This window comes from Microcaecilia unicolor, chromosome 1, assembly GCF_901765095.1.
Source record: "Microcaecilia unicolor chromosome 1, aMicUni1.1, whole genome shotgun sequence".
Classification (NCBI taxonomy): Eukaryota; Metazoa; Chordata; class Amphibia; order Gymnophiona; family Siphonopidae; genus Microcaecilia; species Microcaecilia unicolor.
This window is the reverse complement of record NC_044031.1, coordinates 572183656-572211513: the sequence shown is the minus strand read 5'-3', so window position 1 is coordinate 572211513 and position 27858 is coordinate 572183656. Positions and strand designations below refer to the sequence as shown.

Genomic DNA, 27858 nt, shown 5'->3' with positions numbered 1-27858 from the left:
GCTTCGGTCTTCACCGAGGAGGATTTGGGGGGGACACCGGTGCCGGAAAGAATATTTGAAGCGGGGGAGTCGGAGAAACTAAACAAATTCTGTGTAACCTTGGAGGATGTAATGGGTCAGTTCAGCAAGCTGAAGAGTAGTAAATCACCGGGACCTGATGGTATTCATCCCAGAGTATTAATAGAACTAAAAAATGAACTTGCGGAGCTACTGTTAGAAATATGCAATCTGTCCCTAAAATCGAGTGTAGTACCGGAAGACTGGAGGGTAGCCAATGTTACTCCGATTTTTAAGAAGGGTTCCAGAGGAGATCCGGGAAATTATAGACCGGTGAGTCTGACGTCGGTGCCGGGCAAGATGGTGGAGGCTATTATTAAGAATAAAATTGCAGAGCATATACAAAAACATGGACTGATGAGACAAAGTCAGCACGGATTTAGTGAAGGGAAGTCTTGCCTCACCAATCTAATGCATTTTTTTGAGGGGGTAAGCAAACATGTGGACAATGGGGAGCCGGTTGATATTGTATATCTGGATTTTCAGAAGGCGTTTGACAAAGTGCCGCACGAAAGACTCCTGAAGAAATTGCAGAGTCATGGAATCGGAGGTAGGGTATTATTATGGATTAAGAACTGGTTGAAAGATAGGAAGCAGAGAGTAGGATTGCGTGGCCAGTATTCTCAGTGGAGGAGGGTAGTTAGTGGGGTCCCGCAGGGGTCTGTGCTGGGTCCGTTGCTTTTTAATGTATTTATAAATGACCTAGAGATGGGAATAACTAGTGAGGTAATTAAATTCGCCGATGACACAAAATTATTCAGGGTCGTCAAGTCGCAGGAGGAATGTGAACGATTACAGGAGGACCTTGCGAGACTGGGAGAATGGGCGTGCAAGTGGCAGATGAAGTTCAATGTTGACAAGTGCAAAGTGATGCATGTGGGTAAGAGGAACCCGAATTATAGCTACGTCTTGCAAGGTTCCGTGTTAGGAGTTACGGATCAAGAAAGGGATCTGGGTGTCGTCGTCGATGATACGCTGAAACCTTCTGCCTAGTGTGCTGCTGCGGCTAGGAAAGCAAATAGAATGTTGGGTGTTATTAGGAAGGGTATGGAGTCCAGGTGTGCGGATGTTATAATGCCGTTGTATCGCTCCATGGTGCGACCGCACCTGGAGTATTGTGTTCAGTACTGGTCTCCGTATCTCAAAAAAGATATAGTAGAATTGGAAAAGGTACAGCGAAGGGCGACGAAAATGATAGTGGGGATGGGACGACTTTCCTATGAAGAGAGGCTGAGAAGGCTAGGGCTTTTCAGCTTGGAGAAGAGACGGCTGAGGGGAGATATGATAGAAGTGTATAAAATAATGAGTGGAATGGATCGGGTGGATGTGAAGCGACTGTTCACGCTATCCAAAAATAATAGGACTAGAGGGCATGAGTTGAAGCTACAGTGTGGTAAATTTAAAACGAATCGGAGAAAATTTTTCTTCACCCAACGTGTAATTAGACTCTGGAATTCGTTACCGGAGAACGTGGTACGGGCGGTTAGCTTGACGGAGTTTAAAAAGGGGTTAGATAGATTCCTAAAGGACAAGTCCATAGACCGCTATTAAATGGACTTGGAAAAATTCCGCATTTTTAGGTATAACTTGTCTGGAATGTTTTTACGTTTGGGGAGCGTGCCAGGTGCCCTTGACCTGGATTGGCCACTGTCGGTGACAGGATGCTGGGCTAGATGGACCTTTGGTCTTTCCCAGTATGGTACTACTTATGTACAGTGGTGGAAATAAGTATTTGATCCCTTGCTGATTTTGTAAGTTTGCCCACTGACAAAGACATGAGCAGCCCATAATTGAAGGGTAGGTTATTGGTAACAGTGAGAGATAGCACATCACAAATTAAATCCGGAAAATCACATTGTGGAAAGTATATGAATTTATTTGCATTCTGCAGAGGGAAATAAGTATTTGATCCCCCACCAACCAGTAAGAGATCTGGCCCCTACAGACCAGGTAGATGCTCCAAATCAACTCGTTACCTGCATGACAGACAGCTGTCGGCAATGGTCACCTGTATGAAAGACACCTGTCCACAGACTCAGTGAATCAGTCAGACTCTAACCTCTACAAAATGGCCAAGAGCAAGGAGCTGTCTAAGGATGTCAGGGACAAGATCATACACCTGCACAAGGCTGGAATGGGCTACAAAACCATCAGTAAGACGCTGGGCGAGAAGGAGACAACTGTTGGTGCCATAGTAAGAAAATGGAAGAAGTACAAAATGACTGTCAATCGACAAAGATCTGGGGCTCCACGCAAAATCTCACCTCGTGGGGTATCCTTGATCATGAGGAAGGTTAGAAATCAGCCTACAACTACAAGGGGGGAACTTGTCAATGATCTCAAGGCAGCTGGGACCACTGTCACCACGAAAACCATTGGTAACACATTACGACATAACGGATTGCAATCCTGCAGTGCCCGCAAGGTCCCCCTGCTCTGGAAGGCACATGTGACGGCCCGTCTGAAGTTTGCCAGTGAACACCTGGATGATGCCGAGAGTGATTGGGAGAAGGTGCTGTGGTCAGATGAGACAAAAATTGAGCTCTTTGGCATGAACTCAACTCGCCGTGTTTGGAGGAAGAGAAATGCTGCCTATGACCCAAAGAACACCGTCCCCACTGTCAAGCATGGAGGTGGAAATGTTATGTTTTGGGGGTGTTTCTCTGCTAAGGGCACAGGACTACTTCACCGCATCAATGGGAGAATGGATGGGGCCATGTACCGTACAATTCTGAGTGACAACCTCCTTCCCTCCGCCAGGGCCTTAAAAATGGGTCGTGGCTGGGTCTTCCAGCACGACAATGACCCAAAACATACAGCCAAGGCAACAAAGGAGTGGCTCAGGAAGAAGCACATTAGGGTCATGGAGTGGCCTAGCCAGTCACCAGACCTTAATCCCATTGAAAACTTATGGAGGGAGCTGAAGCTGCGAGTTGCCAAGCGACAGCCCAGAACTCTTAATGATTTAGAGATGATCTGCAAAGAGGAGTGGACCAAAATTCCTCCTGACATGTGTGCAAACCTCATCATCAACTACAGAAGACGTCTGACCGCTGTGCTTGCCAACAAGGGTTTTGCCACCAAGTATTAGGTCTTGTTTGCCAGAGGGATTAAATACTTATTTCCCTCTGCAGAATGCAAATAAATTCATATACTTTCCACAATGTGATTTTCCGGATTTAATTTGTGATGTGCTATCTCTCACTGTTACCAATAACCTACCCTTCAATTATGGGCTGCTCATGTCTTTGTCAGTGGGCAAACTTACAAAATCAGCAAGGGATCAAATACTTATTTCCACCACTGTACTTATGTACTTATGACAGAATTTTGACATTTATGTACGTCAGGGGTGTAGCTACGTGGGGCCATGGGGGCATGCACCCCCCCGCCCCAACCCTTTCGACCCCCCCTTCCCGCCGCCGTCAGGTATCTGTGCTCGTGGGGGTCCCCAACCCCCGCCAGCTGAAGTCCTTTTCAGCACCAGTCTCCAGGTCGGCGCGTTGCTGCAGCTGGAAAGATTCTGGTCTGAGTGAGTCATCCTGACATCCTGCACGTTCCTACGTGCAGCTGCATGGCGGCGGGGGAGGGTTGGCGGCGGCAAGAAGGGGGGGTCGAAAGGGGAGGGTCAGCGGAGCCGGGGGGGAGGGTCAAAAGTGACGGGGGGTCAGCGGTGCCGGGGGGGGGGGCTAAAATGTGCCCCCTCACCTCGGGCTCTGGACCCCCCTCCCGCCGAAGTGTGGCTATGCCCCTGATGTACGTACTCGCACATATATGCCAGTGTTCTACTCATCTATGTATGTATTTTGGCACATAAATGTTAGTGCCTTCGATGGCTAGGGCACTTATCCAAATAGTAGCTGGCGCTATCCGAATAAGTACTTTTCAATATGGGGGCAGTTATTAGTCAGTGATGTAGTGGAAGGGGTTCCCCCAGGATTTCACATCCCCTTCCTAACCTGTTTTATGAACACAGGGGAGTCTGTTTACTACAATTTATTAATTCAAAAACATACATTAAATGACCGCATTACTGCACACACGTTTTTATGGCATCTTAATTCAATGTTAGCATGTTTGTATTAGTATTAATACAGAATAACAAGGCATAATTGATGGGCTATTTACTTGATCTGTGTAGTAAAGGGACCAAGAACCACATGAGGTTACCAACACCATCCAAATTTCAGAACCAGTGGAACAGGAGCAAATTCTGCTGTCTCTTGCACTCTTTAGCTGGGGTCAGTTGGGTCATGGTGAGATCTTCCTCTTGATTTGTGGTTTAGATTTAATTGCTCATTATTACAGTAGGACTTTCCCTTCTCAAGCAGGCTTACAATTTAAGTTGTATCTGAGGCAGTGGAGGGGGCACGTGGAAAAAGTTTGGTTTAAACCCTGATTTCCATGGCTCACAGCCTGCTTATTTAAACATGAGACTAGTATTGACTCAGAGTAGCATCTACTGGATTCAAAGAGTAGCTGAAAGGAGAGGTGACCTTGGGCCAGGAGGGGGGGAGGGGGCTTTAGTCTTGACTTGGGTAGATGAGGAGTAATCTCAGGTCATGGGGTTGTGATGTTATCATATGGGTGTGGAGGGGCAGTTTGGGGCACAGCAGCTCGCTGTTGTAGATTCAGAGTGAAAAAGAAGGATCAGGATTCACAGTCCATACTTGTAGTCCAGTAGGGTGGCCCTTTCATTTCATCTGGGTGGGAGTATCAAGGCTCTCGACTGGGCTTGCTTTACAACCATAAGTAATATAAACATGTAAATGATAGCAAAATGCATTGGCGTTTTATGGGCTAAACACTGGATTTAACGCCAGATTTAGTAAAGGCTTCATGCTGAATTCAGTAATGTCTTCACACATGCTCATGGCTGTTTGTCATCCAGCAGAAGAGAGCTGCTGAGAACCCTGATATGATGTTAGAAACTTAGAAACATGATGGCAGATAAAGGCCAAATGACCCATCCAGTCTGCCCATCCTCCATAACCACTAACTCTTCCTTTTCCTAAGGGATCCCATGTGCTTGCCCCACGCTTTCTTAAATTCCGACACAGTCCTCGTCTCCACGACCTCCATCGGGAGGCCATTCCACGCTTCCACCACCCTTTCCATGAATGAATACTTTTGGAGAATCCTCCTAAGCCTATTTCCTCTTAACTTCATTGTATGCCCCCTCATTCCAGAGTTTTTCTTCATTTGAAAAAGGCTCAGAGTACATTAATGCCCCCTGAGATATTTAAACATCTTTATCCTATCTTCCCTCTCCCTCCTCTCTTTCAGCATTTGCATGTTGAGGTTCATAAGCCTGTCCCTATATGTTTGGTTCTAGCCGTGTCCTTTACTGTGTTACACAAGGAGGTCCTTAATATTGACTTGATCAGCACTGCTACCCCTTCCTCCTGACAAGGCCTGCTGAGCAGCAGTTCTTTCTGCATTAGCATGCTCAGCACATCACAGTTGAAGACCCTTTTGTAAGAGCTCCATACACTGTAGAAGCTGGAAGCCTTATTTTAAGAGCGCCATATTTTCCTCTATATAGGAATAACACTGGGAGCCATGGGTTTCCCTGGAGTATGGTGCTGGATAACAGACCCATTGAAGCTACAGCATAGTCGGTCTTGGATATGTTCTGAGAAACAGACAGTGCTGCCATCAGCCAACATGTTAACAAATGCCAGCTGGCATCCTCAGGCTAAGCTTGCATTCCATGTTAAGCAGTTGTGAAAAATACTGCTCTCCGAGTACAGCCATTCATTATCAGTTTAAAGTGATTTTCATCCTAATTTCAAAAACACATCACAGGCAGAGGCATTGCTAGGTACATAAAAGATTCAGGGCACGGGCCCTTATGCCCCCATTCCCTGAGATTTTGATAAGCAGCCGATTGTAATTTTTGAGTTTATCACCTCCCTATCCCCCTAGAACAGTGTTCACATAATGGACCACCACAGCTGGGCAGGGGCTGGGCGCCGCCATCTTCAAGGTGGCACTGGAAGAGGAGGGAGTCTACTCTGTCCTCCACCACTCAGGTACGGGGGGGGGGGGGGTCAGGGAAGGGGGCCGCTAGACTACCAGGTTGGAGAGCTTGCGTTTGCAGCCCACTGGGCCACCAGGACCTTTTTTATTGGGGTGTGAGGGGGAGATAGGAGTGCTGGAGATCTACCGGATCTCCAGCTCCCAGTGAACTTGGGGGGGGGGGGGGGTCAGGGGGAACTGGAGGTCCGCTGGACCTCCAGTCCCCATGTCCCTGGCTTGGGGTGGGGATTTTGGGGGGCATTAGGTTGCATTGCAGGGGGGCTGGGTTCCCACGGACCTCCAGCGCCTGTGTTTGACAGGTATGGGCTTTTGATAGGCCAGACTTGTCAAACATTGCAGAAGGATTTGCTCAGGCACAATTCTCCTGCACTTTTACCCTATGTTCAGAGATAATGGAGTGCTTAAATTTGCTTGCTATTATCTGTGATCATAGGGGTGGTAAAGCCCCATGCTGTTCCAGCACTGTTTTTAGAGTGCTGTTTAGAACAGTGCAGGGCTTTTGATCATTTGCACCTTCTTTCACTTTCTCTCCCTAAATATTATAGTTTAGATTTACTAATCAGTCATCAGCTCAGTGGCGTAGGAAGGTGGGGGCGGGAGGGGCAGTCCGCCTTGGGTGCACGCCTCTGGGGGGTGTCGGCTCCGCTGGTTCCCCGCTCCCTCTGCCCCGGAACAGGTTACTTCCTGTTCCGGGACAGAGAGCGCAGGGAACCAGCGGAGCCGACACAGCTCCCAGCGACGTACACTCAGGGCGAACCGGCCCTCCCGCCCGCTCCCTTTCCTACACGCGCGACTGGTAAGAATGCACTCCGGGGGGGGGGGGGATGCGCCGAGGTGGGGTGGGTGCGCAGCGGCGAACCACCCCGGGTGGCAGCCACCCTTGCCACGGCACTGCAAACCACATTAGTGGTACACCCGCCACTAGCCCAAAGTAGTTATACCTTGTCCAGGGCTACAAAAACTTCCCCAGCTAGCCGCGGTCAGTTGTGGCTAAAAACAAGTTTTCTAACATGTCCTACAGATTGTTATTAAATAGGTCATTGCCTGAGAATTCTTTTAGCTTTCAGGCTGTACAGTTTTGGCTCTCATTACCTGCTGTGTTACTTGCAAATTCTTCTTAAAGTTATTTTAGAAAAGAACGAAAGATGTTTTTATTCAATAGATTTTATGCTTAATTTTTTACAGTAATGTTTTCAATTTTGTTAACTGGTTTGAACCACTATTTGGTGGGAGTTGGTGGTATAGAATCAACATATATCATATATATGTATATATATATATATATATATATATATATATATATATATATATATATATATATATATATCATATGTTTGTGCTCCATTGTTACATTCCTTAATGACACCTCAATTGTTTCGCATAACTCTGCAAAATGTAATCCATAACCAATCTGTAACAAATTGTATTTCCAACATTTAACTTATATTGTAAGCCACACTGAACCCGCAAAAAGGTGGGAAAATGTGGGATACAAATGCAATAAATAAATAAATGTCAGAAAGGTGAATACCATCTTTCCAGTAAAAACCCTCGCATAGTTCCTCTGCCCATGGATGCAAGGTTTGCAAGCTCCCAAACTGCAAGACACAGGATGCAATTTGCCTTTTTTTCTCCCCCTCCCCCAGATTCTCATTTTCTTCTCGCAAAAGTGGAATATGATATCTGACCATACAGTCAAGAAAAACGTTGTGAAATGATGGACAGATCATGTCTTGCCATCTGGACCAATTTGATACAAGATTGAGCTCTCAAATCGTTGCCACCCAAATTTGACAATTACTTTCGGGGGGGGGGGGGGATCAATTTGGGAGCCAGACCAAGATGACGACTTTAGGGTCTTGCTTCAGCACAGCGGGCAGCCCAGAGGCATTTGTGCAGCGCTGCGTACGCCTTGTAGCACTATAGAAATGCTAAATAGTAGTAGTAGTAGTAGTAGTAATTTTACATAAGAATATCCAGCAATCCACACCATTCCCTCCTTGACAGCAGACTCCGAAATAGTCTTTGAGGGATCAGTTCTAATATGTCTTGTATGCCTCAGATTTCATCTACTGATTCTTTTGATGGCGGCAATGGGGAATCCCTCTGCGGTGGTCCTGGTGGTTGCACTAATTCTGAAAGAGTGCCTACTGAAACTCTTAGGGTCATAACCTGCCTTCACAAGACATTTGTGGAGTGCCGCAGTAAATTGGAAAAGTGTGAGTGGGGAGCCATCTTGATGTAGTGGGAAAGCCTCACCTCCTACCAGTCTTAATGCCATATATGTTCTGGTATTTTGTACTGGGCAGGTAGCTAGGGAATCTACCTGTGTCAGTTTAACGGTCTGCCTTCTCCCCATTTGATCTGTCTTGGATCTGTGAACCTCAGACTTGTATCCTCCAGGACCACATTACTACACAACAACCCATGTTCCTTGTTTAACTTCTTAGAGGAGGCTACCAATTCACAGATCCTGAAAGCACCAAAGAAGGTTAATGAGACTAACCTCTTCAGAGTGGCAATATCAAATGGTGAGTAACCAATGGCTGCCATGACCTTCCGTGTGTCCAAAAGGACCCTCTGGGTGATGGGAAGCCTTTGATTAGATCTGTTGCCCTGTTCCCTATTCCAACCCACTTAATAAAGAAGCTCCTATTAGGGTCACCCCGCCCGTCCATCTTTGAGAAGAAAGACGTGGCAGCTAAAAGTGCTGTAGCAGAGGAACATGAGGTGCCAGTGTCCTTTTCCTTTATAATGTATTCTACTGTTAAGTGATCGGTAATTGGGTCACTCTGCCAACTCGTCCCTAACCGGAAAGAGCTCACCCTGTTGAAGCCTCTGTTGTAAGCTTTCCAAGTTCCAGGTGTGACGGAGTTTCACAACAGTCCTCATATTTTGGGGCTCCAAATTGCCATAGGTATTCTGGGACACACTCCCTCTTTGGTTCTGCTTGTAGAGCCAGCTCCCTGAACAGCACCCACTTGGAACGAGAGAGAGAGCATCAGCAATATCTTTAGTTGCACCAGGGACATGTTTAGCGTGAAAATGAGTATTACTTAACAGGCACTGCAGAACTAACTCCCGCATTAGGTCAACCACTTGAGAACAGTGGGTGGTCTGTCTATTAATGACGTCAATTACAGACGTCATTAATAGACAGATTAATATCACCCACTTGTTACTCAACCTTTCCTTTCAACTGGAAATAGCCACGACTGTGGGGAAAATGGTAACACCTATCCACTTCCATTCTTCAAGCCAAACCCTCCTGCACACCAGAAGCCTTGGAAGTACATGCTGAAGCCCACTCCACTTGCCGCGTCTGAATACTGCTGCAAATTCACATTAGACACAGACTCACCTAGCCAGACTGCCTTCCCATTGAAATTAGCCAAAATGAATTCCCAAATCCTAAGGTCATCCTTCATAGGCTTTGCCACACTTATAAAATGGGAACGTCTACAAACTCCTGCCATTGACCCCGACAACCTGCGAAAAAGGTTCTACCCATAGTTATGACCCTGCAGGCAAAATTAAGACTGCCTATCAGGGATTGCATATCCCACAACATAATCTTTTCTTTCCATGGTTCCTAGGATACCAAGCCCCGAAGTTCAGCTAGCTTGTCGGGTGGCAGCTTGGATACCATGGCAATGAAATCCAACTCAATACCCAAAAATGATATCTGTGAAACTGGGCCAGCAGTTTTGTCTGGGGCAAGCAGGGCACCAAATCTCTCTGAAGCTGCCCTAAAATTATTCAACAAGTGTTGACAAGAACCATTGTTTACTGGGCCGACAAAAAAGAGGTCATCCAAATAGTGAACAGTGTTCCTGTTCAAGGTTGTCTTTTATTTGATGAAACGCTTAGGGCAGTGTCATCAAAGTGATTTACATATTAAGTCTTCAATACATAGTGCAGATAGATTACAAATTAAGTATAAAAATAATACAAGGATATAATAAAAATGACAGCAAAGACAATAATAGATAGTAGTAGATTGGCAAACCCACTTCATCCCTCAGGATCTTAGGCTAGAGCGGCACAACAGAGCAATCAAAATTAAAAAATTAGCTCTCTACAGAAAGCAGACTGAAACAAATGCGTTTTAAGTAAAAGTTTGAAAGAGGAAAGAGAAGATTCTGTACGTAGAGGAATAGGTAAATCATTCCAGAGTGTAAGTCCCACTGTGTTAAACATTTCCTTCTGAAATGCAGAGGGTGGAAGTATATGCAATGATGGAACACACAGTAATGGTTTTTGGCTGGATCGTAAAGCCAGTCCAGGGATTTAAGATTGTAAATGAGGCAACAGAAATTTAGGCAGTCCTGAGTGAAAACTTTTGAACACCAAAAGTAACACTTTGTAGACTATCAGGCTTATTTTTGAAAGAGAAGGACATCCATCTTTCGACACAAATCAGCAAGCAACGACGGCGCAGACGAGAAGAGGACTTCGGCTGTCGGGGGTTGGGGTCCCCCATCAGTACAGGTACGCGACGGCAGCGGGGGAGGGTTTTCGACGGCAAGGGGGGTCGAGAGGGTCGTGACAGGGGGGTCCAGGGGTCAGTAATGCGGAGGGGGGTGTTGAAATCGGAGGGAGGGGGGGAGTCTGGAACTCGGTGGGAGGGGCGTGAGGGGGCCTGGAACTGGAAGGGAGGGAGGAAGGAAGGGGGGGGGTCTGGAACTCGGAAGGAAGGAAGGGAGAGAGGGGGGTGTGGGTCTCGGAGGAGACAGAGCAAGACTAAGAGGGAGGGTGGGGGATTACCTTGCTAGCGCCCGTTTCATTGCCTACTGAAACGGGCCTTTTTTACTAGTAGTTTATATTTGCAGGGGTCATGCCCTCCCTAATTATGTTCCCCTTTCTTTGTCCGCCCTAGGTAGCTTTCTTTCTTTTAGTTTGCCTCTTATTAGGCAAGTTATCTGCCACTGTCCTGATGCTATCTTTTGGTAAGTGTTAGGGTTCAGGTTGTCCATCCAAACAGCGAGCCCTTGGGCCATCGTTGGCTCCGAACCATGGAGGCGGGAGAACTCCGTGGACAGCAGAGTCACCACCAGACCAAACTGGATAATGGATCTTTGGCAAAAGAACCACGAATCAGTAGATAGGAACAGTAGAGCTATGAACCGGATCACAGGAACTAGCTGCTGGACACTGAAACTCAGGAATGAGCTGCAGAAGACTGGATCTCGAGAGAGAGCAGCAGACTGGACCTCCGGAACACCTACTAAAGACAGGAACTTCCAGAACATAGCTGCAGTCTGGAATTCGGGACCATATACTGAAGACTGGAATTTGGGAACAGAGCAGCATACTGGACTGCAGGAACAGCTACTGAAGACAGGAACTTCCAGAACAGAACTGCGTACTGGAACTCAGGAACATCTACTGAAGACTGGAACTCAGGAACAGAGCTGTGGACTGGAACTCAGGAACAGCTGAAGATTCTTACTCAGGAACAGGCCAGCAACCACGGGCAGCAAAGCTGGACAGTTGCGAAGGCGAGCGGGAAATATCACCTGATCCAGAAACAGAGCTAATCCGGAGCCCAGCAGGACTTGCTGTCACGGTCCTCAAAGCCGGTCTTTGGTGCACACCCATGCCCTAGAGAGCCCCACCCCCAACATGGACAATGCAGCCTGGACATCTCCCATGTGGCACTCTGAATGCTGCCAAGCAGCCTTCGCCAGTCAGCGAGGGACACTGTTGGACCGCGCCCCCCCCCCCCCCCCCGGGTAAGTGAGAACTGCCGGTCATGGCTAGGGGCCGTGTTCCCCACAAGGGTGAGCAGGTGATGTGCTTCGCCCACCGATGTTTCCCTCCTCCTGAATAACCACAGACTTAGCAGCTGGTCGAACCCCCTGGGCAGGTAGTTTTGGGGTTAGAGGAAACTTTTTTGTCACCATCCATGCAGAGCTCAGCTTTCATTGTATGCTGGGATGTGGAGGAGTATAAGACTTTGTAAACAAATTAAAATAGAACAAGCAAAATGAAGTAGCTATCATAAAAAATCCTATCTTTTTATTTTTGTAAAATTACATACACAGCAGGACTCGAACCAGCAACCTGAGCTGCTTCCAGACCTAGACGCTAACCACTACTCTAAGTTCATTGCTTAAGATTCCTCTGCCTAATCTTTCATTCATTTTCTTCTCCTTTTCTCACACTCCTTTTTTCAAAATGGCTCGCCTATGGCCTATGAGCTCCCGCAGTCCACCACTTCCTCACCTTGAAGTCATCCTATAGCCTGTAACATGGAGAATGTCTACCCACCAGCTGTCCCGGATTCCCTTTCCCGAGCAGCACTAGATGCAAACCGCTGCTGTTGCCAGTGCAGCCGTATGTCTTCGTTTCTGGCTGCTTGCTCAAGATGGCTCAAAATCCACTGTGTGCAGGTCCATCCTCCCAGCGGGGATCTGGCTGTGACGGGAGAGTTTCCTCCACGCCTAGCCCAGCTCCTCCTACAATCCCCCTTGGACGTGGGCTCATTAAGTGCACGGCACCATGTTAAAGTCGGCTATTTGTACCTGGACCCTTCACCTTGTTACTTTTCAGTTGACCAGTTGTTCTGGCTTGAGAATTGAGTTCATGTGTGTGAGCTTTGGGACATTGACAGACTGTGTGGTGCTAACCACTGCAGTGCTTACACTACATGATGATCATGGAGTGGAGGAGTGGTCTAGTGGTTAGAGCACTGGTCTTGCCATCCAGAGGTGGTGGGTTCAAATCCCACTGTTGCTCCTTGTGATCTTGGGCAAGTCACTTAACTCTCCATTGTCTCAGATACAAGCTTAGATTGTGAGCCCTCCTGGGACAGAGAAATATCCAGAGTATCTGAATGTAACTCACCTTGAGCTACTACTGAAAAAGGTGTGAGTAAAATCTAAATATATAAAATAATGGGGAGCAGTAGTCACATGCAAGTGCTCTTTTGAGTCTGGTTGGTTAGATTTTTCTCTGGGGCTCACTTGCATGCATGCTTCTTATGTCCCTTATCACATTTTCTGATATATTTCTTTGAAGATCTTTTCTGACACCTTGGAATTCTCCATGCTGACACACAACACAGAGGGTTCTAAACATGCAACCATGAAATTTTTCTGCTCTCATCTGACTCCTCACTTGGAGTGCCCTAGCTCCTTCATCCTTCCTCTGCACTGACAAAACAACTCCTATATATAATAACATATAGTAACATCGTAAATGATGGCAGATAAAGACCTGAATGGCCCATCCAGTCTGCCCAACAAGATAAACTCATTTTACATGGTATGTGATACTTTATATGTATACCCAAATACTGGGCTTTGTTTTATGACTCTTTGAAGCCAGCAAGACTAGACAAGAGAGAACTGGGCAAGTTCATTTTAATGTGTGTGTGCTATTTAGAAAATGAATTTTCATGTTTCCATGCATGGGACTTACATGACTGTACTCTAATGCTTCTTGCCCTGGCTTGTAAAGTGACTTTTTAATGAGTCTATTGGGTGCCCGCTCTAAAACTGGTTTTGTGCGAGTTTCATTGCATATTCTCCAAATGCAAGTAAGAATCTTTTTAACGTTCATAAATTACTTTCAAAATTGTGCTCTCCCCATATATATAGCTAGTTCAGGTGAAAGGAGGCTCCCTCTTTGATGGTAAAGCTTCTCATTTGTATATCGGTAATGAGGTGGTAGTGTTGTTGCATAGATGTATTTTGTAAAGAATACATATCATACTGGTAAATGTCAAAAGAACATTGAAATATAGCCATATGGAGCAATACAGAACCTGCATGAAAGACAAATTACCTGCTGGGGCTGTGATATAACACCAGATGATAGTAGTTAAGTGTCAACAATATGCTATCCTACTGTATGTATAATTAGGGCTTCTATTCTTAGGTGTTTACAAATTGTAAATTATTTTTCAGCTAAATAGGGGTCCTTTTACCAAGCCACAGAAAAATCAGGGCTTGCTACTGCGGGACTTTCGCACGCGCTATGCCCAGATTCACCATGGCAGTTGTTATGGATTTTTCCAATTTGTTTTTTGCAGGTCCAGCACTAATTTTTCCATTAGCAGGTGGGATTTGCAAAGCAAAATAATGTGGGGCACTTCCTGCTTCCTAGTTAGGAGGCGTTAATGGCTCCCAAGTTGGTTCTGTTAATCCAGTTAGCATGTGCTAATGTGAATGCATTATCTGGATAATGCGTCCACACCCCTTTCCTACCTATGACACGCTCCGCCCCAAGAAATGTGAAAAAAAAAGTGTGATTAGTGCAGACTGACAGGCAAGTTACCGCAAAACTGTGTAGCATATTTTGCAGTAAGTTTTTTTTCGTGTGCTAAGCATGTGTTAAGGTTTTGCGAACATTGGTAGAAGGGCCCCTAGGTGTTATTTTAATTACAAAAAAAATCAGTGTTTTATTGGTGTTTTCCTGCCATGGGTAGGAATAACATGTATAGAATGTTTGTACGTTTGGGAAGCTCACCAGGTGCCCTCGGCCTGGATTGGCCGCTGTTGTGGATAGGATGCTGGGCTCGATGGACCCTTGGTCTTTTCCCAGTGTGGCATTACTTATGTACTTATGTTTATGAGTTTTCAGTATATAAAAAGCACAAAAACTGAGTGGGGGACATAAGAAAGATCTGGGGAGGAATGAGAGAGTTCTAGAGAAGTGGTAGTTCTCTGGTGTTTATCCAACAAACGCCTATTTTAATTTGTTTGCTCCAGGCGTGTTTTATTGTTTTTATCAGTTAAAATCTAAAATCAGATGTTAAATTTGTTTGATATATGTTGCAAAAGTGTTATTGTATTGCAAATATATATGTAACCAACCTGCACTATCCAATGACACAAAAAAATCATATACGTTAATTGTAGGTATGGACCATCAACGGTGGACTTTCCCTGATAATTTCTGGAGAAGATTAGAGTCACTTTGTATCTTCATCGGTCCAAAGCTGTCAATAACATTTACACTCTTCAAATTTATTCTTCAATGAAATCAGCATTATTTTTCTTTCTTTTTTTTCTTAAATTTTATAATAAATCTTATTAAAAAAATCTTCTTCATACAAACATTTAGAATAGGTCTCTCAGACATAAAGTACTTATCTTGATATGTGAAGAGGAGTCAGTGCCAACACCAATTCGTTTTTCGCCAAAATAGGCTATTTCAAGGCTTCCCCTTTGACTGTATCACACTCTGGTTTATTCGTTCCTTTCCATTAATGCATTAATATATGTGTGAAATTCATAATTCATCCATCTGAAATAATTTTTAAAACCATTTTACAACAGTAGCCAATCCAGGTCATGACTACCTGGCAGAATCCCAAATAGTAGCCAGATTCCATTCTGCCTACCCCTAGCGATAAGCTGTTGCTTTCCTCAGCAGAAATATTTGCTTTCACAGAGTTGGATGAGAATATTTAATGGCTATCACAATTGCCTCTATGAAGTAAAAGTGAAAATAGTTTCTTTTACCTTCTTTCTTTCATGTACCATGTACCAGCAGCAATATCTATCTATCTATCTATCTATCTATCTATCTATCTATCTATCTATCTATCTATATGTGTGTGTGTGTATATATATATATTTACAAACACACACAGGAACAAGCAGCTTCCTGATGCTTTTAATGGTAACAGTTTGCTACGCAATTTGTATGGTGCCCTGATTGATACTCTTAGGCAGGATGGACAAAATAATAAGCAATACTGTACAAGCAATAAAAAGGACTGTGAGAAAATAGCAGTTTTGGGGAAGCACAGAGTGCTACTTTGAGAGAGAGCCTGAAATGCTATATGTATAATAACCTGGATATTGTGATTGCAGTGTCCACGTCTCTCTGAGGTATAACTAAAAAGCATCTTTTACGGAGAAATGCTGAAAGGAGCTACTTAAACGCATTCCCTTTCTTTCCAGATAATTCAGGACAGAATTTTTGAGCACATATCACGGAACAGCTTGATATGGAACAAGCATCCTGGGGGACTGTTTGTGCTGGCACAGTACTCCTCATATCTGGGGGATTTCCCCTACTACTATGCCAACCTAGGTAAGTGAATCCTGCCTGAGGACCTTCATGAAATGTCAGCATGCCTGCTAATAAGAGTAGCAACAGGAGGAGAAAAGTGTGTGTGCTTGCCTTCTGTGACCTATTCACTGTCAATAGCAGGAAATGGGGAGAGAGAAGAATGGGCAAGAGGGAGGAGGAAAGAAAACATTTACAGGGCAATTTTCCATTACATCACAAGGATCAGTCCAGACAAATGGGTTGTGACCATTCGCCAGCAGGTGGAGATAGAGAACTCTGAGTTGTGCCTCATAAATTCCTGCGCTTAGCAACCAAGCCAGTATTCTCTATCTCCAGCAGACGGGATAGCAGCATCTGTGCACTGTGGTGACTTCCTGTCCTGCTTGCAGGTTCAGTTGTGTTTGGGGTTGAGAATATCCTGTGCCTCAGGTGTAACCCTAGTGGACTAGGTCCTTCCCTTATCCCCCGTTGCCACCTTTTACCTCTTTATCTCAGTCTTCCCTTCTCTTTTTCTCCTGCCTCTATCTAAAATTTAAAAAAAGGCACCCACTGTGGTTCTTTTTGAGAGCCCTTGTGCTGTGGGAAGATTGTGGGGCATCTATGCCTTGGAGGTCACGAGAGTGGCTGTTTTCTGTGTTTATATTTATTATTCTCTATGTCTGAGCCTATTAAGTGTTGTATGTAGTGGCGTACCAAGGGGGGGGGCGGTGGGGGCAGTCCGCCCCGGTGCACGCCACTGGGGTGTGCCGCGGTGCGCGCTTGCTGCGAGAGTTCGCTAACTTCTCTCGTTCGCTGCAGCTCCCTCTGCCCCGGACCAGGTTACTTCCTGTTCCGGGGCAGAGGGAGCTGCAGCGAACGAGCAAAGTTGGTAAACTCACAGCAGGCGCGCGCTGAGGCACCCCCCCCCCCCCCAGCGGCATGCACCCGGGGGGGGTGGGTCCGCGCTGCATCGGGGGGGGGGGCGCTGCCCCGGGTGTCCGCCCCCCTAGGAACGCCACTGGTTGTATGCGCTGTGGGAGTAAACTCTCAGCTACTGGTTCCTGCACGCTTTGCTTTACTTCTGTGGACATGCTGCTTTTGCCTACTTTGGCCATCTGTACTCCATCTCTGTGAGTTCAATCCAGTCCTGCTCTGATGGCAGTTTTCGCAGGTTCAGTGCTAACGGCCCCTGCGCTCCATGAGGCTTCGGCGGCTATTTTGCCAGCGGGTTCCTCGCCTGCTGCCATGTCCTGGGATGTTGGTATTGTGTGGGTAAAAGTCCCCGCCCTGCCGTTTTCGCCTGAATTTATTCTTTTATTATATCAGGCCTTTTTTTTTTTTTTTAAATTATGTTGAAACAATTTCATTAAAGAATAAACCAGTGGTTAACAGCAGCAAAACAAAACTTATGTATGAACCGACAAACAGTATTGCAGTCTTCCCCCACCTTCCTTCCCATCCCCACGACCCTCTACCCCATTCCCCGCAGACACCTTCAAAGAGCACGGAAGGCTCGTGTTCTTGTAACCCTCAGAGCTCAAACAAATAGCAAAACACCTCCCAACCCAACCCATAACAGCAGGACTGCACAGGCACGCAGATATCTAGAAAAGCATGTCTCGCAACATATTCAGGATCAAACCACGCCCTCTTGGATATAAGGATTGAAGATAAGGCTCTCAAACCAGAGGAATTGTTTCATCCTCTTAGGGGATCCCATGTCATGAAGAGATGGAGTTGGGTTTTCCGGTGCCAAAAGTTTAGGAGCTCAGGAGACAACCAGTGCTGCAACACGCATTTGCGTGCCACCAAACTCATCTTATGAAATAACAAGGTGTTGCCCCAGTGTCTACCGCAATATGCCCCCGGTTTATCTAATAAAAACTATTCCACTGTACCAGTCAACCCTCTCCCCAACAGTGGACCAATGTAATTTTTGAGGGAAGCCCAAAAACCTTGAATTTTCGGACAGCTCCAAAAGGAACGATAATAGGGATTATATCGTCCACACCTAGGGCATGTTGAGGACTGTATCCCTCCAATATGATATAATTGCAATTGGGTAAAGTAAGCTATATGAAGCACTCTAAAATAACATTCCCTTGGTTGCGCATGGGGCGTAAGGTTCTGAGTACTCTGCAGATTTTTCAAAATATCCCAATCCAATAAGAACGCACCCAAGACTCCCTCCCATTTATATCGCAGAGCAGTTAAGTCTTTTTTAGGCTCCCGTTGAGTAAGAAAGAACTCGTGCAGTCTAGAAACCGATAACCCCTCTTCAGAAATATCATTAAAAAATCCTTTCACTCGGTCTCCTGTCCTCAGTCTCCAAAGAGGTAATATAATGTTTAATCAGACAGTAGGCAAATCTGTTCCCCCAGGTCGCTCCAATAGCTATATCAGGCCTTTTTATTAAAGTCAGCTTGCCTCTCCTTCTTAACCTCACGTTGCTTTTGAGGAGCAGCTTCCTAAGAAACAAAAATTTTCTGTTTCGCAGGATTTGGAAAATGTTCCTCCTCAAGACTCAGAGGAAGTTTTATCAGTGTATTCTGACTGTCCTGGTTCTGCTGATGGCCCTGACATGGACATTTCAGAGGCAGATGGGGGTGATGATTCTACTGTAGCTAGGCTGTTTTTGAGAGCACAGTTGCCTCTGTTGATCACAAAATCTATGGAAGCTTTAAACATCTCTTCCCCTGCTTCTCAGTCCTCTGGTCCTGCTCCATCTATTATGCCAGGTACTAAGAGGCCTCCTATATCTTTCCATATTCATGAGGCTATGCAGGAGCTTATTTCAACTCAGTGGAAGACCCCTGATTCTAACCTCGGGGTGGCTCGCATTATGTGCAGATTATATCCCCTTCTGGCGTCTGTTTTACAGCAGTTTGCTCTGCCTAAGATGGATGCCCTTATTACAGCAGTTACTAAACGTACTATTATCCCTGTTGAAGGCAAAGTGGCACTGCGTTAAAGGATATGCATGACCTCAAGCTTGAGGCTTTCTTGAAACTTGTCTTTCAACTAGTTGTGTTAAATTCTCAAGTAACAATTTCTTCTTCTTTTGTAACCAGGGCTTCTTTATCATGGATTCAGTAATTGTCCACGGTGGACTCTCCTCCAGACTTTCTCCCTACCCTAGAGGCAGCGTTATCTTATTTGTAAGATGCTCTTTATGTATTCTTTGAGTATCAGCTAAGGGTATGATTTTGGCAGTTTCGGCACAACACTGCTTATGGTTAAGGCATTGGGCTGTTGATGAGGCATCCAAATCTCGTCTGGCGATGTTGCCCTTTAAGGGGAAACTACTCCTCGGTGCGGATTGTTAAAGACCTGGGAGATTCCAAGGTGTCAGCGGCTACCTGAGGACAAGCTTAAGCTTCATCTCCGGGTGGCTAAGTCTGATTTTCGAGAAGCATGGAGGTATAGATCAGGGAAAGCTAGTTCTCTCGCTCAAAAACCTTTGCTTTCCTCAGACTCGGTCTTCCTTTCAAGGAGGCAAAAAAACCTTTTCCGCTTCCTCAAGAAACTCTCCCTCTTCGCAGCCCTTGTAATGATGGGGTTAAGGTTCAGTCCTTGTACGTACGTACACATAGGTGGGCATCTTTCCTGTTTTCACAAGGAATGGATCACCATTACTACATACCAGTGGGTCCTCAATATTATTCTCCATGGCTACAAGCTACAATTTTCAAAGCCACTCGCAGATATTTTCATGCTGTCCCCTTGTGGCAGCACTGCAAAGAGTCGGGCAGTACTAACTACCTTAGTCTCTAAGGCGACTGTGGGCCATTCAGTCCATTCCTTCGACAGAGAGGGGCACAGGTCGATATTCTATTTTGTCGTCCCAAAGAAAGAAGACTCTTTTTGCCTGGTTCTGGATCTCAGAGGGGTGAACAGGTCTCTTGGAGTGCTGCATTTTCGAATGGAGACTCTGCATTCTGTCTTCGCCTCAGTCCAACCAGGTGAGTTTCTCACTTCATTGGATTTCAAAGAGGTTTATTTTCATATCCCAATTTGGCCTCCTCACGGGAAATTTCTCTGGTTTGCGTTCCTGGGAGATCATTTTCAATTCAAGGCCATACCTTTTGGCCTCACCACTGCACTTCACACATTTTCAAAAGTTATGGTGGTGGTGGCTGCCTTTCTAGGCCGGCAAGGGATCCAGGTACATCCTTACCTGGATGATTAGCTAATTCGGGTGTCTTCTTATCAAGAGAGCCTTCGCAGTACACAGACAGTCCTGTCTCTTCTTTCTGCACTGGGTTTGGTTGTGAATTACAGCAAGAGTCATCTCGCCCCCATGCAGACCCTGGAGTTTCTGGGAATGTGCTTCAGTACCCAGGCGGGGAAGGTTTTCCTGCCTCAGCATCATCAGCTGAAGCTCAAACATCAAATTCTCAGGCTTCTCTCTCTTTCCTGCCCACGGGTATGGGACTATGCTCAAGTTCACTGTTCTAAGGCAGTAACTTTGGATGTTCTGCCTTGGGTGAAGTTCCACATGCAGCCCCTACAGTTATCCCTGTTGAGCCATTGGTCTCCAGTATCGGGGTCTTATGACCAGCTGGTGCCTTGGACGCCTCAAACCAGACAGAGTTTAATTTGGTGGCTTCTCCCTGCACACATTCAGACTCCCAGTTGGTGGGTTCTCACCTCCGATGCCAGCCTCTTCAGATGGGGAGCACATTATCTCCATCACTCTGCACAGAGCCGCTGGTCGAGAGTGGAGGCTTACTGGTCCACCATCAGATTGGAACTTTGAGCTGTCCGGAAAGCTCTTTAGCCTTTGTGCTTCTTCTTCACAAGAAGCTGGTGCGCGTGCTCTCGGACAATGTCACAGCCGTATCTTACATCAAAAGACAAGGAGGAGCAAAGAGTTTATCTGTAGCTCAGGAGGCGCCTTTTGTTTTTCAGTGGGCGGAATTGAATATTCCGATGATTTCAGCACTGAACTCACAAGCAGATTTCCTCAACAGAGTGTCTCTGGACCCGGGGGAATGGAAACTGTCAAAAACTGCATTTTGCCTCATTTCCACACAGTGGGGCCTTCTGGTTCTGGACCTCATGGCATCCAGACTCAGTGTGCAAGTACACAGATTCTACAGCCGCTTCAAGGAGAAAGACTCCCTAGCAATGGGTGCACTGGTGCAGCCTTGGCCATTGCACAGCCTCCTTTATGTGTTTTCTCCACAGCCTCTCTTGAGAAGGACTTTGCACAGGATTGCTCGTCATCTCGGGAAGGTTGTTCTTGTAGCTCTGGACTGGCCCAGATTTCCTTGGTATGGGGACCTCATCCATCTTCAAATCACTCCTCGGTTGACTGTTCCTCCACAGACGGGCTTATTGCACCAAGGTCCAGTACTTATGGAGGATCCCTCGCACTTTTGTCTTATGGCCTAGCTCTTGAGAGGGCTTGATTGAGGAAGAAGGGTTATGTGGATGATGTTATTACTACCTTGCTGCAAGCCCAAAAACAGTCCCCTTCTTATGCTAGAGTGTGGAGAACTTTTGAGACTGGTCTGCACAGAATGGTGTTTCTCCATTTCGCGTGTCCTTGTCTCAAATTTTATCCTTCCTTCAGGAGGGATTCAAAAAAGGTTTGGTTCTCAAACTTAGATTGTGAGCCCTCCTGGGACAGAGAAATATCCAGTGTACCTGAATGTAACTCACCTTGAGCTACTACTGAAAAAGGTGTGAGCAAAATCTAAATAAATAAATTGGCTGAAGGTTCAGGTGGCAGCATTGGCATGTCATAGAGGCAAGATACAGAATACCTCATTGGCTGCTCACCCTGATATAATGCAGTTCTTCAAGGGAGTTACTAACCTACATCCCCCTCTCCGCAATATTTGTCCTCAATGGAGTCTTCAAATGATTCTTAAGGCTGTTCAGTTGACCCCCCTTTGAGTTCCTTCATTCGGCAACTATCAAAGATCTTACTTTAAAGGCAGTATTTCTAGTTGACATTTCATTGGCACAGAGAGTTTAAGAGCTTCAAGCTCTCTCTTGCAGGGATCCCTTTCTCAGCTTTTCTGACTTGGGAGTTTCTATATGGAAAGTTCCATCCTTTTTGCCAAAGATTGTATCTCCTTTTCATGTCAATCAGACTGTGTTTCTTCCCCCGTTTTCCAGGGAGGACTATTCTGCAGAATACACTTCCCAGCAACTGTTGGATTTGAAGCACATCCTTATGCGCTGTCTTACCACTACCAATGATTTCAGGCAGTCTGATCATCTTTTTGTCCTCGTTGCAGTTTGCCAGCCTCCAAAATGACAGTTGTTTGCTGGCTTAAGGAGGCTATTTCTTCGGCTTACATTCTGAAGGGTAGATCTGTTCCCATGCATGTGAAGGCTCATTCTACCAGGTCTTTGGCAACTACTTTGGCGGGGTCTAGGGCAATTTCGCAGAGATCTGTTGGTCATGACGTAGTCATCTCATTCTTTTGTTAAGCATTACCATTTTGGATGTGTCTCCTTGAGCAGATGCTTCCTTCGGGGCCACGGTTCTTGCTGCAGGGATATCACAGTCTCTCCCCTCTTAAGGATTGTTTTTGTACATCTCATTGTCTGGACTGATCCTTAACATAATGGAAGGAAAAATTAGTTAATTACATGATAATTTTCTTTCCTTTAGTCCCAAAGGTTCAGTCCAGAGCCTGCCCTTTTGTGATGGTTTTGGTTTTTCCGGGTTCTGTGTAATTTTGGGTATTTGTATTCTGGTTCCGTTATTTCTAAGGCACGAGTTTTGCCCTTTGTTTCATAGTTCTTTTTCTATCTAGAGGCTGGAATTTAATTCACTGTCTTTCACTGCTTTGTTATCAAATACTGGCTTAGTTGCAAAGCACAGGAGCTTATGAGGCACAATTCATTAGAGTTCTCTGTCTCCACCTGCTGGCAGATGGTCAAAATCCATTTGCCTGGACTGACCTTTGGGACTAAAGGAAAGAAACTTATCAGGTAATTAACTAATATTTCCATATTTAGGCATCTAGAGGATACCTATGTGGCTCCTATTCTACAAAGAAAGTGGGTACCTATTTTCCTTTATAGAATATTAGCAAAACAGGTAAAATATGTGCCTGTATTAGGCGTGAGCACTTACACCCAGAGCTGGTGTAAATGCTCATGCCTAAATGCTAGCGATATGCACTTAAACTTAAAGCATTCTATAAGTTACACACATAAGTATGAGTCCTGCCAATGTGTACGACCACCTGCCAGATATATGCCATGTAAGATAAATGCAAATTTAAAGAGTAGTGCTTAAGCGGATTTTTTAAACATTTATACACATATGTGCAAAGAAACGTGTATAGGCTGGTTTTCTTATCATTTTTGGCATTTAAAAGTGAGAAGAAAGATGTGGGCATAAGCAGGAACTGCTGAGTTTTACTAATGCTGAGATTTCAGGAAATTGGAAGGAGGGGGAGGACCATAGGGAGAAGGAAATTCATCCAGCATTTATGGTATACACTAGCCGTTGAGCCCGTAAAAATGGGCTAGTAAAGGAAGGGGGGGTTGAAAGCCCCCCCCCCCGGATAGGTCGCCGCCGCCCCTCCCCCCCGGAGTCGCCGCCGCCGCCACCCCTCCACCCGAGCCGGGTACCTGGCTTCACTATTCAAACCGCCGGAACGCAGCACACAGCTCATCTGAGCTGCCGTCGGCCTTCCTTCTTCTCTGCGTGTGTTCCGCCCTCGTGTGACGTAACGTCGGCGAGGGCGGGACACAGGCAGGTAAGGAAGGCCAACAGCAGCTCAGATGAGCTGTGTGCTGCGTTCCGGTGGTTTGAATAGTGAAGCCAGGTACCCGGGCCGGGTGGAGGGTGGGTGGCGGCGGCGACTCCGGGTGGGTGGGGGGAGCGGTAGCGGCAACCCTGGGGGGGGAGCGGTGGCGACGGCGGTTCCCTCACTCGCAGGTGCGCAGGTTCCCTCTCTGTCACGCCCCCGTCATCACGTATTGACGCGGGGGCAGGACAGAGAGGGTCTCTACTGCGCATTTGCGAGTGAGTACGCCTCTTGCCATTTATATGTTTGATGGTAATGCTAGAAATCAAAGGTGCTAATGAACCTGTCCAGTAGGTCAGAGGAGAGCTTTGCTGGCCTTACAGGAAGGCTACTTTAGTACCTATGCTGTGAGCTGTGGTGCTATCCCATGTAGCAGAAAATTCACATTCAGTTTATTCCCTTTCCAAGTCCTCACGTACTAATACACTGATTTCAGAGTGAATAAGTCTGGTGAACGTTGTTCTTTTCTTCTTCTTCTTTTGCCTAATACAGTAGGAGTTCAAATTCCATACATTGCATACGTGTCACGTTTAAGAGCAAAACATGCCATCCTGTGCTTTGGCTAAACAGGAAAGATTTTCCATTTAGGAAGACTAATGGGCCTCCTTGGTGTTCTCCTTTCAGGTGTGAAGCCGCCCTCCAAGTTTACGGCTGTTATCCACGGAGTCACACCACTAGTGTCTCAATCTCAGCCTGTGCTAAAGCTGCTAGTTGCTGTGGCCAAGTCTCAATACTGTTCACAGGTGAGTGTAATGTTCCACAATCTCCATGGTCCTACCTGTTTTTCCTTCATTTCAACACAGCTACTCTCAGCAGCCTTGTGGAAGGATTTCAGGGCTGTAAAATCCCTAATCTGATGCAGGCAAAACTTTTGCTCTCCCAAATTGTAGGCTTTTGCATGCAGCTTCATTCCATCCCTTTAGTGATGAGCTACTTTCAAAACAGGAGCTCTGGGTCACCCTTTCCTCTGCTGTATGATTGCAAATTCCTGTCTACTTAAGTGTCCTGCCATTTAATGTAGCCCCATGCCTTATGGGCTACATCAAATGGCCACACACTTGGCTTATTTAGCAGGTCACAGCGGATCTGGAGACCTGCTGTATAAGCTAAGTAGCGATATAGCTTTGAATTAATGTTTAAACAATGTGAAAGCAAAGTGACGTATTTTTGAGGGGGTACTTGTCTGGTTTCACTTAGGTGGTTAAGTGTTGAATATCACACTTAACCATATAAGGGATAGCCAGCTGCACAAACCCGGACATTCAGTGCTGGTGTCCAGACATGGCCTGGCATTGAGTATCTGGGCTTAACACAGGTGGTGACAAAAAAAAACGCTGACCACCGCTGGCTGAAAATTTATCCCTATAATTTTATGTGCACCCATTACCTGTAGAGAGGAAATGGAATCAGAAGCTCAGGCTGTCATTGTCACCGACTTGTCCAGTGTTCTCTAATTGCCTCCCAAATCTTCATTGTGACCTCTTAGCCATTTGGATTTTAGGAAGATCTATGAATGAATTGGGTCTCGGGTATATGCAAATACATTTCATGCATGTTCATTGTGGCTATCTTGAAAACGTGACTGACTGGGGGGTCATATGGAGGGGTCTGGGAATCACTGCTGTATTTGTTTTCTGGGGAGAAGGGAAAATGCAGATAAACAGGTTCTGATAAACGTTAATGTTCTCTCCAGATTATTGTTTTATGGAACTGTGATAAGCCGCTTCCAGCCAAACACCGCTGGCCTGCCACTGCTGTGCCTGTCATAGTCATCGAAGGAGAGAACAAGGTAAGTGACAGGGACACCTCCTATACTCACACAGGGCTGAATCAGTGCAAGTCTGATTTTTTCAGCGTGGTCAAGTAAGAGTCCTGTGTTGTGTAGCAAACGCTAAGGATGGGAGATACCAGGGGTCAAAGGAAAGTGAAGATAAGTGCTGATCTCTTTCTCTGTATCCTCATAAATATATGATCTGGTACCTTCCCAGGTCTTACAGTTTGCTTTTCTTGATGGAAAAGCAAATTCATTCAGCTACAGCTATGTCTACATTAACCCAACTGAATCTCCCCCAGGATTTTTTTTTTTTTTTATCCTGGTCTCACCATTTAAAATAGGAAAATGATGAGGCTGTTTTTCTGTTTAGATTTTAAGGGGCAGTTTTCAAGTAACTCCATTCATTGCAGAGTAGGTAGATCTACAGCATGCACTTTCCAGCAAATTTTCTGAAAGAAAATGTCTGGTGTTTTGATTTTCTGTGTTATTGTTTCTTTGATTTGAAATTTGACTCTCTCTCTCTTGGGGGGGGGGGGGGGGGGGGGGAGGGGGGGCACAAAGCCAAACCTTGGTCGCAGACACAGTCAGCCTTCCTTGCACATATATAGAGAAACAGGCAGATAGACGCCCACACACCTCATTTGCACAACACATGGGCCTAGTCAGTCTTTTGCATAAAACTCCCTAATCCCTAGTCTCTTTCTCACACACATTCACAGATGGAAGAGCCTGTGGGCTAGTAGCCTGTGTGTTTCTGCTGTTCTTGGCAGCTGCCCCCTACCACCCTCTTAACAAATAGCTTTGGTGGCACCACTGTCCCCCCCACCCCCACCCCATTCAGCTTTTCTGTCCTTCACTTCAGCTCTGTATCCTTCTGCTCCCTCCTCCTGCCCTGTATTCTTTCCATGCTCCTCTTCTGTGCATTTCCCCTGCCAGATGACACGTGTGACTCCATCATGGCCCTCATTTCCCAGTATCCAGAGCCGCCAGCTGGCACCATGGCAAAAGCCTGCAACATGCAACTAAGAATATTTTTAATAATCTGAGGCACTCGATATAGAGGAGAGCTACACTTTAAACATGCACTGGTTGATATTCAGCCTGGGCGGGCAGTGTTTTTGTTTAATAAATCTCAGCCACCATAGCTGAAATCAAACCAGATATTCAGCATCTGTATCTGGAAAGTGGCCAGTGGTGAATATCCGGATTGACTGATGACCACTGGTGTTACCCAGATAGCAGCAATTTTTACCTTTCTATCTGGATAGCTAATCAGCAGGCTGATTCTCAAAACCTACCGCCAGCGGTAAGGCCAGTTAGTGCAGGAATAGCATAGTAACATAGTAAATGATGACAGATAAAGACCTGAACGATCCATCCAGTCTGCCCAACAAGATAAACTCATTTTACATGGTATGTGATACTTTACATGTATACCCGAGTTTGATTTGTCCTTGCCTTTCTCAGGGCACAGACTGTAGAAGTCTGCCCACACTATTCTTGTACTATAAGTTCTGAAGCTAACGTCGAAGCCCCTTAAAATTTACACTCAAGCCCATCCATATCTATTCAGTCACGATCAGGGCGTAGACCATAGAAGTCTGCCCAGCACTGGTTTTGCTTCCCAATTACCGGCGTTGCTACCCAATCTCCACTACGATTCTGTGATTCCATTCCTTCTAAACAGGATTCCTTTTTGTTTATCCCACGCATGGTTGAATTCCATTACCGTTTTCATCTCCACCACCTGGAGGGCATAGCATGCATATAAATCTGTGCAGATCAGGGGCGTATCTGAGGTTCGGCGGTAGGGGGGGCAGGGTCTAGAGTAGAGAGTTGCACGGGGACAGAAATCCTACCCATCCCTGCCCGTCCCTACTGGAATCTTACACGTCCCCACCCATCCCCGCTGGAATCTTACCCGTCCCCACCCATCCCCGCAAAATTTAAACCATCCCAACCCATCCCCACCCGTCCCCGCAAGAATTTAACCCATCCCCACCCATCCCCGTAAGAATTTAATAGTACATAAAAGAAAGTTCCAGTCAGCTCCCTTTCTGGATTTGAGCCACAGCACTTCAGGCAAGGACGGACCGGAAGTTGGAACTTGGAACACTCTGGTGCGCACATGTAAGATTTGCCTCTGATTCACTGGGATTGTGTGCTGAGAGGCCGCCACATGCACGCGCCAGTAGG

The 27858-nt window shown here is 45.9% G+C and overlaps 1 protein-coding gene across 1 annotated transcript in view; it reads left to right on the top strand.

Moving 5' to 3' along the window:
* Nucleotides 1–27858, top strand: part of EXT1 (exostosin glycosyltransferase 1) — a 533287-nt gene that overhangs the window by 461399 nt on the left and 44030 nt on the right. The window contains exons 5-7 of the mRNA XM_030218322.1: nt 16017–16149; nt 24513–24631; nt 25582–25677. Of these exons, the coding sequence (XP_030074182.1) occupies nt 16017–16149; nt 24513–24631; nt 25582–25677 (348 nt within the window). The remainder of the gene's footprint in view (nt 1–16016; nt 16150–24512; nt 24632–25581; nt 25678–27858) is intronic.